Source organism: Epinephelus lanceolatus, chromosome 23, assembly GCF_041903045.1.
Source record: "Epinephelus lanceolatus isolate andai-2023 chromosome 23, ASM4190304v1, whole genome shotgun sequence".
Classification (NCBI taxonomy): Eukaryota; Metazoa; Chordata; class Actinopteri; order Perciformes; family Serranidae; genus Epinephelus; species Epinephelus lanceolatus.
The window spans coordinates 31102062-31114529 of NC_135756.1; the positions used below are offsets into that span (position 1 = coordinate 31102062).

Genomic DNA, 12468 nt, shown 5'->3' on the forward strand with positions numbered 1-12468 from the left:
ATAATCTATTCTTTACATTGGGGCGACTGCAATAAATCATAATTTCTCCTCCAGACTCAATGAAGTATTTCTGATTCTATCTCAGTTCATTGTCTGTGGAGCAGTTCCACACTTGAAGACAACATAAATCTGAGTTTTAGCATTCTTGTTTATGGATTTGGGATATAGTTGTTTATATTTGTTTTTTGGATGGTCTCAGACCATAGGAACAACATTTATGAATTTAGAAAATGTGCGTAGTTCTCCTTTAATGTCATGTGAATTTGAAGTTTAGCAGCTCTTGCTCCAGCTCAGCTCTTTCCACGAATACTGATTGGATGTTTCTTGCTGACGAAATGCATCTAGGGAGTCGTAGTTAACATCAACCTCAAGGTTTTTATGTACACACACTTCTGGTTTCTTTTCTCAGAGAACTATGAGTTCTCAATCATTTCTCCTGCTGAGTTTCGTACTCATCAAAATAGTACAGTTGGAACTTCCAACTGTGAGTCACATAGGTCACATACCATTGTCCAAATTAGCTCACGATCCACTTCGCAACTCTGTGAAGAACGAAGGTGAAGTTGCCACGTTGAATGCGACACAGCGTTGTTCCGGAAGATGACATCGCGAGAAAGTGTGTTTCCGGAAGACGTGGCTGTTGCTGCAGTGGCAGCTGTCATCCAAATTGTTCCAGGAGGAGTACTTGAATGCCACAATAATATTTTTTCTGTTTCTGTTTAATCTTCACCCGTTTATTCGGCGTCAAGATGATTTCGTTAACGGACTCCCAAAGTAAGACTCTTTGTGTTTCAGCATCTCTGTGAGCTACTGCTCTCTCTGTGACACCGGCTTTATCTCAGCTGCACCACTTGGTTAACTAGCAATTAGCATTCGTTGCTAGGAAAGTTAGCTTAGTTTTTTTTCTCATGGTGTGTCATAACGATAACCTGTGGCCCAGAAAGCTAATAGCTACCTCCTGCTACTATTTGTGCTGCTCCTGGCAAGCCTTTTACTTGTAAATAACATACGGCCATGTTTTAATTCCGCATTTGAAAAGCTGTGACTAGCTTCAAATACAGAGGGAACAACGGAGGTCCAAAGGAAGCGTCAGTGAAATTACTGTTTTAGTTTGAATGTGGTTCAACTTGAAATATTGACCTTTATTTGTTTACCTAACTGTTTTTCCATCTATGAACGGAGTACTTTGAGGTATTGTCAGGTTAAATACTGAAACCATTCAGTTAAGTTGATCATTAACAAGTATAACATACAGGACAAAGTGTGCTGCATTCACCAGATATTTATCTAGATGACAAACTGATTGTGGCCTTGGCTGTGAAACAGCTGGGGACCTGTTAAACCTTACATCATCGCCTATCTCTCTCTATAGCAGCTCTCTGTAACAATAAGTTTAGTTTGAATTGGCCACCCATAACAATACAAATCACACTTTCTAGGTGATTTCCACTTGTTCCTAAGAGTTGAACAGTCAGTGACATGCAAAGCAAACCTCTACACTTCAGTGGCTATCTCAGATGGAGTAATTAAATTTTACTGTGGTATGTGTGTGTCCTGCAGAGATTGGAATGGGATTAACAGGCTTCGGCGTGTTTTTCCTCTTCTTTGGGATGATCCTTTTCTTCGACAAAGCACTCCTGGCTATTGGGAATGTGAGTGTTTCTGCTTCATTGAACTGTCATTATAAGTAATGTTGAGAAACATACAGATGCAGCTATCTTTCCTCCATAAGAGTTTGTGCTGACCCTGGAAAGCACTCTGTCCTCAAGTTATTATTAACATGAAGGTCCATCCTCTGCTTTTCACAAAAGAGGAGCAGTTTATCAGGTCTCACCTGGTTGATAGTGCTGATTAAGTCAGTTCAAGACAGACTCAGCGCACTTGTAGAAACAGGTTTGCAAACACTGTGTTAGTTGTACAGTAAAACCACCTGCATGAGTCCTTGATAGTATCAAAACTGGCTAACTGACATGTTCTTGAAATTTTGCTGCACAGCTTTCTCAACAACTCCTCTAGCTTTGCTGTTCTTCTGTTGTCTCTCACTGTTGGGATTGGGGGACTCACAAGTGACAGATTAAAAACTGAAGCAGCAGATATCATAAGATCTTACCTTGGTTAGACCTTCAAAATCACTGGCTCACACATTTCCTACAATGCAATTCCATATCATGTCTTTGTTAGCTCCTCCCTGCCATGTAAACTTGGATGTCTTTAAACTCCACACCCCCTATTTCATAATTAATACTTTCTGTTTAATGCTGGGTACACCCTACATGAAAATCAGGTTAGTTTTGGCCCCATTCCACCCTCCCAACAGTAGCCAGCAAAGCCTTGATTTTTTGATGGTGCTAAAGACCATGTTGTGAGTGTTGTTACAGCCCCCGATTTGCTCAGAAGTCCTTCCTGGCTGCATCGATTTCAAATTGTAAACACATTCAATATGTTTGCTATGTATCCCTGTTGTGAGAGTGGAACCCCAAGGACAACCAGCAGTCCTGCAGGTGTCAGTTTTAATGCAATGTCAAATGGGATTCAACTCAGAATTTACTCACCTCCAACTTGGAGCTGTAACTTGTACAATCCATGTTCATGCTGTCTCCATTACTTTATTCAGATTTTTTTCTTTTGTTTTCCTGATTTTTTTTGTAAAAAGTAGTGCACATACTAACAGTTAGTTCTTCCTGCCTGACTTCTGCCATCTTGTTTGTTCTGAAGTCACATTTAATTGTGAGAAATTTGCAAGATTTCCACTTTTGAGTCTCCGGACTTTGGTTGTTAGTGAGTGTAATCTGTTAGTGTGTGGTGTGCTGTTTTGGCCAAATCATGGCTGTCGCACACACTATAGGAGCAGAGTAGGCAAATTTATCATTACATTTCCAACATCTGTTAAGATTTGAAAAATCTTTTTATGTGGGCCAGTCTTAAGTCTGAAGTCCCCAAGCCAAAACTGAAATAACCCCAATGCCATCACTATGACATCATCTGTGTTATTTTCTCAGACGTGACAAAGCTCCTCCAGAGCAGCACAAGACAGTTTTCACAGGTTCTCACCCTATCTTGATATCAGTTGAGTGCCCCTTCACAGTAGTTATATATATATATATATTATTTAAGAATAGGTGGTGTAATCCTGCTAAATGTGATCTGCAAAATGTCAGTTCCCAAATACTAGCTATAAAAAGATCAAATTTATTTTGACAACTGGGACATACCAAGAGGAGTCTCGGAAATGTGTCTCTAATATTGTTTCTTTGCTAGAATTGTTTCTTACATCGATGTGTCCTCATACCACATTTGTATAATATCCTATGGATTAGCACCCCACGTACTTCATGTAAAATTACAGAATTAAGGTAAACATTAATAGCATTAAATTAAATTTTATCCCTAGTCCTACTATACCAGCACTAACCAATGCTTTATTGCAGTCTGATTGGATGCTGCATGCAAGGTGCAGCAGAGAAAGGGGCTAAAATTGAAATAGACTCCTCAGTCAGGATAAAGGAAAAGGTGGAGTTGTTCCTGCACTTTCAAAGGACAAATATTGGACCAAATTTGACACCCCCCTCTTACACTGTAGATCCTGTTTGTTGCTGGACTTGCCTTCGTCATTGGGCTGGAGAGGACCTTCCGTTTCTTCTTCCAGAAGCACAAGATGAAAGCCACCAGTTTCTTCCTGGGAGGTGTGTTTGTGGTGCTGATTGGCTGGCCCATCATCGGAGTTGTGCTGGAGGTCTACGGCTTTTTCCTCTTGTTTAGGTAAGGGTAAAGAAACTCTAAATAATAATAAACTACTGTACTTTCTGGACATCATTCTTATTTTACAAGATCCAAATCATTTATACATGTTTAGATGTTATTATTTTTTCATAAATTGTCGTCCTCTGTTTAGTGCAGTTCTCTTTATTTGGACTCTGACTTCACTGTCTTTGTCTTTTCTCCTCCCTTTCTCTTTCACTCTCATCCTATCCAGGGGTTTCTTCCCAGTTGTAGTGGGCTTTATCAGAAGAATACCTGTCCTTGGCTCCATCCTAAACCTGCCCTTCATCAGTGCAGTATGTATTACCCAGCACTGCAGCGATCCTGCAGCTCTGCTTCGTCCACACGCAGCATGGCTTTTTCTTGTTTATTAATCACTCTGTTCAAACACCGCAGCTACAACAGATTAACCAAACTGCCCTGATCCAGTGACAGCTCAGCTCCTGCATATTACAGCTGGCTGAAACTGTCAGTTTGTCTGGGTTAGTAAACCACTGGGAAACTACCTGCAAATCTAGTCAGAGATTAATTCAGTGATCACAAGATCTGAGTATACATGGCAAGAATGTTGTGGTATATCAACATCAAAAAAGTGGTTTCAGAAATGAAGTGATATGAGGGTCATCTGGCCTTTAACCCCAGTCTCATGAGGTCTCCAGTGGGGACTGGTACCCATTTACATCTAGAGCTATGAGTTAGCAGACACATAGTGTTGTGGCTAGTGGACATGCTCCTTCCATGCTGTTGTGTGCGAAGCTTTGTTTTGAGGTGAATGTCTCTCTGTCTTTGTTTTTTATTAAAGCCTTCGTAAGGCTCTGAGGACAATCAGCAGTCGTGGTCAGTCACTGCCGATTTTCCCTTGCATGCTAACATATACGCTTTACAGTATCTAGTAAACAATTACCTCATGATTAAAGGGGAAATATATACTTTGGTTAGAGATCTGCTAATCCTTTTTTGTTTTTTTTTAAGATTAAACCTTAATGTTCATTTGACTTTAAAGGCACACACCATAGGTAAAGCAAGATTCAAAGGCAACTATGAAGTCCAGGTTATTTATTTAATGGTATTTTCAACATTTTCTGTGGCCTTTTCTGAACTATTATTGAGAATATGTGCATGGGAAATAAATGTTGCACAGAAAAATGTATCTCTTCAGCCTCGCAAAATGGGTCCTGCAGGAAGGGTGATGGCATAGTGACTGTTAGCAGGGGAAGTTTGTGATCTGCTATAGCTGGCAAGCAAACTGGTAACATAGATAAACATAGACATCTCATTGGCTGCTGGATCATACGTCAACTTTTCCGACACATTGGACAAGACAAGATAAATGCCCGCATCTGCTTTTTTTTTTTTTTTTTAATTTATTTATTTATTTATTTTTTTCCCCATCGACGATTTGACTGCAGATTCCGTCAATGAATGAAATCACTCTGATTGGCAGTTCACCTCAGCGCACAAGAACAGAAACAGAATTGACGAAAGTAAACACACAGGCGAAGTCAAGAGGGAGTGAGGTTGAAACAAACTTGTTACATAAAGTAATGTATGTAATGTGGGTTCAGATTGTTTCCCGTCCACCAGCGAGCATGATCCTGGAAAAATAAAAGCTTGCTAGCATTAACATGCTAGCTATGCTGGGGGCAGCCAGAAACAAATAGCTATGATCCGTTTTCTGTTTAATTATCTAAACAGTGGTGGCCTTTCGAAAATGAGCAGTGTTTAAAGTTTCTATGCTCCAGAATGATCAAGGAGTTTGTAAGTAGACAGTGCTAGCTAGCTAGCTAGCTAGCTAGCGCTGGCTGAATAGTTATGTATTTCTGCATTAAGTTATATTATATAGGGATGTCTCCAAAAGTATTAACCAAGGAAAATAAGCCAAATCCATGCTTGACAAACTTGAGTTTTTATAGCCTCTTATAACAATTAATTATTTTCCACCCTGTAAGTAAGTGAGTTCATGTAAGCCTATCACACAGAGTTAAAAGTTATTTTTTCACCTCTCTGTATGAATTACAGATGTATTCTTACATATTTTTCTTTAATACATGGGTCTGCCACCCAACAAAAGACTTATTTCCACCAACTCTGTATCCTTTGTAACACTTTTCAAAATAAAAACCCATAAATCAAACCCACAGCTAGTGTCGTTATTAAGAAAACCTTGTAATAACAGCTTGCGTAGTCAGTAATGGTCAGTTTTTAGTAAAATTGCCGAGTCAGGCCTTGTGGGTTTTAGCGTTTGGTAAATTCACAAAGTTAAACTCACATATAAAGCTGCGTGCATCGTTATTTCACCTCTGTCAGCAAATCCATTAAACACCGTTTTCCCTCGAAAAGAATTAGCTTTACTCCAGTTTTCTATTCTAAATACTCGGGGTGGGAATGAGCCGAGGCCCCATGATAGGATGTTTTCACAATACTTTTAAATGCTGATTTTTAATGCTTTGTGATGTGCTGAGTATTGTAATTACATACATTGCAATTATTACCTTTTTTCAACTGCAAATTATGTCCCTAAAGCAAAACTTTGTCAACATCTGTTTTATTAAATAAGATAAAGTTTTCAGTCTGTTCGTATTTCAGTCATTTTTTGCAGTAAAGTGGACTGAAGCTATTGATTTTATTATTCTGGTAGGTGCTCTTCTGCAGTGGTACAATGGCACCAGGCTGGAGACTTAACGCCACCTGTTGCTTATCTTGATGAACCAACTCCTAATTTTCACATAACAGTAGTGGATGGAAAAGTACATAAATTTTCATTTTCTTTCACTGATTTATTGAACATTGTGATACATATGGATGGAACCCCAACTAAAGTCATTATGCTTATATGTGAAGTTTAGTTTGTAGTTTTATGAGATATTATCAAGATGAATGAATCAAATTCTTGTGTTCTTTAAATTATAACCTGTTGAATGATTCTTCACAATTAAAACAGAACTCAACCTATGCACAAATTTGCACATTTTCAATGAAAATTTTCATTTCATTTCCAAATTGTAATAAGAATACAACCAAAAGTGACAGAGTAATTCTGTTTGTCCTGTTCACCTGTGGTGTGTCCCCTTAAGTCATGCATGCTTGCCATTATAATATGCTTCAGGATAGCGGGCAGACAATGCAGTCCAGTCATCGGATTAATCCACACTAACACTTTGCATCTCATCAAAAGCTCACAAGTGTGTGTGTGTGTGTGTGTGTGTGTGTGTGTGTGTGTGTGTGTCAGATCATGCTTTATACATGGGAGAAGCTGAAAATCAATCAACTGCCTCTTAACATGATTTTTTTTCTTTTCTTTCAGTACGTGGATCAAGCGGGCGAGAGCAACACCATGGTATAACAGTGACTCTTTGTACCCAGAGAAGGCTGTTTGAGTACAGCAGGTTTTATAGAGCAACACAATCTCCCATTGGGCTGATTTAAAGCCGCTAAGGTTATACGTTCAGATTCCTCCCCTCCTCCAGCAGGCAAAGACTGCTTTCTGTCTGTCTGCAGTTTCACTGGTCAGTGCTACCAATCAAAGGTTCATCGGAGCGTCGCACCACCAGTCTCTTACTAAAGGGTGGAGTCACTAAGGTCACTACAATAAATATTTCAAATGCTATTGATCCCTTCGCCATTGAGTGCATCCGACATGAAAATGGAGGATGGAAGACTCCCTCAGAGCACCATCGACTCTGTCTACGTGACTTTCTTACTCTGTGGAACAAACAGACAAAACCACTGACCCTCCACAAGGATGAGAAGTGGACCGACAGCCTGTCATGTTGCCATATTTCTGTGCCTGTGCTTTAACTTTATTTGGACAAAAGCTTAAGTCCAGCATTTTGTCTCTTTGCAGTTATTCTGTGACACTTTGTTCATTTTTTGTGGCTATTGTAATATTTTCCCTTCATTACATGTTATTTCTGTTCACAGTTGGCTAATGAGTACTTCAGTATAAATTATTTTTTAAACGATCCGTGCTTTACTTAATCTATGGTGAGGTGCTATGAGGTCATACTAGTATTTGTCACTAATGCTGCTGTTAAAGGGACAGTTCACCCCCAACTCAAATATATATTTTTTTCTTCTTACCTGTAGTGCTGTTTATCAGTCTAGTGTGTTTTGGTGTGAGTTGCCGAGTGTTGGAGATAACTGGTGTAGAGATGTCTGCCTTCTCTCTAATATAATGAAACTAGATGGCACTTGGCTTGTGGTGCTCAAAGAGCCAAAAAATAAATAAATTCATAAACGACGTCTCTTTCCAGAAATCATGACGTGGTTACTCAGGATAATCTGCAGACCTTGTTGTGAGCAGTTTCATGTAGGAACTATTTTCTTTCTAACAACCTACCCCTTCCCACGGCATCACTGCATAGAAGAAAGCGTGCATCTACTGCTAGCACACCTAGCACTGCTGAGGTAGTTAACTTTACAGCTCACCTGAGGAGAACGCTATTAATGTTTACATCTTGTGCTGTCACAAGCATGAGCCTCCAGTCCATGACTAGTAATACGGTTGGCAGGTGTTCGGTAGCGAGGAAATGGTTCCTACATGAAACTGCTCACAACCAGGTCTGTGGATTATTATGAGTAACCACATCATGATTTCTGGAAAGAAACATTGCTGTTGAGTTTTTCAATTGTATTTTTTTGGTGCTTTGAGCACCACAAGCTACATTCTGGGTCCTCAACCCTAGGGGGTCCTCAGACTTACTGTAGGGGGGCTGCCAAATTATTGTTTAAGTTTTAATTTAGTTTATTTTTTAATTAAAATATGCCTGAAAATACACATGAATGTGGGTCAAATATATTAGCTAGGATAAATTAGCCTATTAATAAAAAACATTTAATTTACAGTACAGAGCATTAATGACTAACTAACTGTGAACCATGAATCTTGTGCAATCATGTTAGCTAGCTAACGCTAAGTCACTGTGTGGCACCTGTCCATACAGCGAGGTGAACTACTGACTTAACGGTTCTTGTGAGCCACAGTGGATTGTTTTGTAACTTTCTGAACAAAAGACTCAAACAGACATACCTTCACCTCAGACACTAGCGAAAAACCCTTGTTGTTGAAGACCCCTGATCTAGATAAATAAAAAGGAATACAGGAAGGAGGGAAAATATGAAGGCCTAGTTTGGATTTTGGGGTGAAATGTCCCTTTAACAACTGGTCAAATCAGAAAGTGACAACACCTAATTCACAATGACACATGGACGGGGAAGTTTGTTCAGGTGGTGCTAGAAGCTTGGTAATTTATTGACCACTCATAAAGCCACCTCGATCACCGTTGTAGTTGGTGAGCTAACAGCTAACACACTAGCCAGCCGGAAACATGCTAGCGCTAGTCGGTCACAAAAGCTCTCCAAGCTAGCTGGTTTGCTGTTAGTAGCAAGCTAGGTAGCTTAGTTGTGAAATACTCAAGGTTCAGTTTATTCAATACATGTTTGTACCATCCTGTCTCTCAACCTTTCTGGTGCAACAAGAAGTTTCCCACACAAGCACTTAAACAAATCACCAAAAGAACATTTTTCAAAATGTAATGCTAATTGTAATGGATTGTTTGAGCAGCATGGTTGAGTTCTCTGCAAGCTGATTTTCATAGCTTACTGAAATGAACCGGTGTCTGCCTGTGAGGTAGAAAACTAGATATACTGTGGAAAATGGTTGGCGATATAAAGTGTACACCTTTTGTTATCAAAGGGTATTATTGCTTTATTTCAACGTGGGTCCTATTAAAGCCAAAACTATGAAAAAAAGCCAAATTGTAAAAAACAAAAAATATATGGACTAAAACATGTTAAATACTGGTATGGTGATGATTTCTCACTTAAAGAATGTATTATTTACTCAGAAATATTACTTCAGTGGTTTAGAGCAGTCTGTCCAGTTTTTGTGTAAAAGTCTTTTTAAACCTGAGAACTTTCACTCTGAAGCAGCTGCAGCTTCACATTCTTGTGGACTTACAGACCCTTTATATCTAAATGAGCATTAGTTTTATAAGATCATACCACTTAGAGAATCCCTCTGTGTCCTTAAACTGTGTTGAGCTTTAATGTTCAAAGTCTCCTTTTTTTCTTTGAGAGAGAGTTCTTCAGCAGTTCGTCAATTCGCCACCACAACCCAGGAACTGAAAAAATGAACTCTTCAGCTGTGGGTTTTTTCTGTTTAGGGTATCCAGAAAATTGAAGTGACCTGTGAAATGACAATGTTTTGCTGTATGGCACTTTTGTAAATAAACTATGGAAGTTAGCTTTGTATCTGCCATCCATATTGTTTCTGTTAATTTCTTCCTGTCTTGCCATTGACCCTTTACATTCACTATAAATCAGATTTCTCAACATTCACATGCCAAATATAGATATACACAGTATATATTTGCATATTGTCTGAGCAGTTGTAGAGTAACCATTCAAAATTAAACTGAAAAAGTAAAGAACAGATGTAGGTGATGTGAGCCAATCAGTAAGTCAGCCCATCCAGCACTTTGGTGCCAGATATAGATGACAAAAAAACCTGAATAAGTAATAAGTAAGTATAAATACACTGCTCAGCAAATTATGAATGAATTATTCCAAGTTGGAAATTTTTTACTGATGTACATTGTATAAGTTATTGAGAACAAATTTACGTGACAATGGTAAACGGAAACCACAATCATCAACCCACTGAGGGCTGGATTCAAAATCACACCGAAAATCAAAGTAAAAAATTGAAATCACAGGCCGATCCAACTTGTATCAGTTTTATCACAGCAACTTATAATGTGACTCAGTAGTGTGCATGACCCCCGCATGCCTGTATGTACTACTAACAATGTCTGGGTATGCTCCTGATGAGTTGGCAGATGGTGTCCTGGGGGATCTCCTCCCAGACCTGGATGAGGGCATCAGTGAGCTCCTAGACAGTTTGTGGTTGTACTTGGCGGCGTCGGATGCACCAATACGTCCCATATGTTCTCAGTTGGATATTTGAATTGGAGAATCCACGTCAAGGAGCACTGAAGCTGTTCTGGAGGCTTGAAGTGGAACACTACATCACTAACACACTTAATATTGATTTTTCCATTCATTTGTCACTCATCCATATCTTGAAAGTACCAGCCAGTTGCTATTTATATTTATGTTTAGGTACTCCACGGGACAAACTCTAAAATCTAACCAAAAAAACCCCAGAAGAATCTGACTATCTCAAAATCTAATAGTCAAATTGGTCTAAAATTTACTGGACATATTTTTTACTGGACAGAGAGCATATAAATTTTGAATTTTGCTATGACTCTCTCTGGAGAATCTTAGTTATTAATTCTGGTAATCCAATGGCCTTTTTAATATCAGCAGCAGCTATGGTCGCAGGCATTTTGTTTGTGGGTTGTCTGTCAGTCCATCCATGCATTCCATTCTCGTGAATGTGGTATTTCAAGAGTGCCTTGAGGGAATTTCCTCAAATTTGGCACAAACATCCACTTGGACTAAAGGATGAACCAGTTAGTGTTTGGTGATCAAGGGTCAAGATCACTGTGACCTTGTCTCAATCCCCTTCTTGTGAGCATGATGTCTCAATAATGCCTTGAGGGGATTTCCTCAAGTTTGCACAAACTTCCACTGGAACTCGAGGATGAACTGATTAGCTTTTGATGGCTGAGGTCAAGGTCAATGTAACCTCACAAAACATGTTTTGACCAAAAATCAAGAATTCAAAATTTAATAATTTGGTAATCCAATAGCCTTTTTTTATGCCAGCTACATCCATGGACGCAAGCATCCATCCATACATTCCATTCACAAGAACATGATATTTTAGGAAGTCCTTCTGGGAACTTCCTCAAATTGGCACAAATGCCCACGTGGACTTTGTGATGAATTGTTTGATGTTCAAAGGTCACTGACATTTGGTCAGATACTGAATTAGTGACATTAATCTTGGGTGTCCATCTTGAAACTGTGCTGATTGTATAGATGATTAGATGATCGTAAGATGTGTGTGAAGTATTCACATTTTAGAATTTGTAGCATCCCTGCAGTAACATCCATATCTGACGCATTGTCTACAGTCATGGCTACATATGAGTCTAGACAGACATTACTGTAAACTGTTACTGCAAGTTAACGTATTTGTATAGGTATACAATCATGAGGCAGTAATTCTAGTTTGATAAAGAAATGTGGCTTGTGTATGACAGTATAATAAACCAATAAACACTATACATGTTGAGGTAATTCTTCAGTGGGGCAGCAGTGGTAGGCAAACTTGGACTCATGACCTCAGTATTTCTAAAAGTAGCAATCTTCCTGCCTGAGTGTCCGGGGAAGGGGTGGGGGTGCTGCCCTGACAGTTAATGGTATTACTTAGACTGTCTGACATCACTGACAGGAAAATTCAGTGCTCCCAGTCTCACTCACTCATGGATAATTACATTCATAATTGGAAGTGTGGCCTTTTGATTCATAAAATCCAGCTCTCATTCCTTCTCGTCATGCTCCAGTGAGCAAGGTGCAAACATATCAATACTCCCACGGAGGGGGACATATTACCTGTCATATCAACTTTGACAACATCCCCCAGAGCCCATCCACATTTAACAACAATGACCTGCAGCACCAACATGTGTAATTTTGAAAAACTACATCGAGGGGGCTGAATGTGCTAATGGCAGCAGGTTTAATTCAGAAGTATTTACAGGCCAGCTCTCAATGGAAGGAGCTGAATCGATCGAT

The 12468-nt window shown here is 39.3% G+C and overlaps 1 protein-coding gene across 2 annotated transcripts; it reads left to right on the forward strand.

Annotated features, from left to right (window-relative positions):
* The first annotated feature begins 597 nt into the window (after positions 1-597).
* On the forward strand, positions 598-10009 carry golt1ba (golgi transport 1Ba). Of its 2 annotated transcripts, XM_033614299.2 has the most exons (6): positions 598-774; positions 1561-1652; positions 3581-3759; positions 3974-4055; positions 4562-4596; positions 7064-10009. In XM_033614299.2, exons 1-5 carry the CDS (start codon positions 750-752, stop codon positions 4568-4570), a joined length of 387 nt encoding a protein of 128 aa, XP_033470190.1. In that variant the 5' UTR covers positions 598-749; the 3' UTR covers positions 4571-4596; positions 7064-10009. The 2 variants fall into 2 exon arrangements, with proteins under 2 accessions (XP_033470190.1, XP_033470189.1); XM_033614298.2 differs by lacking the exon at positions 4562-4596 and having other exon boundaries at positions 601-774.
* Positions 10010-12468: the final 2459 nt, after the last annotated feature.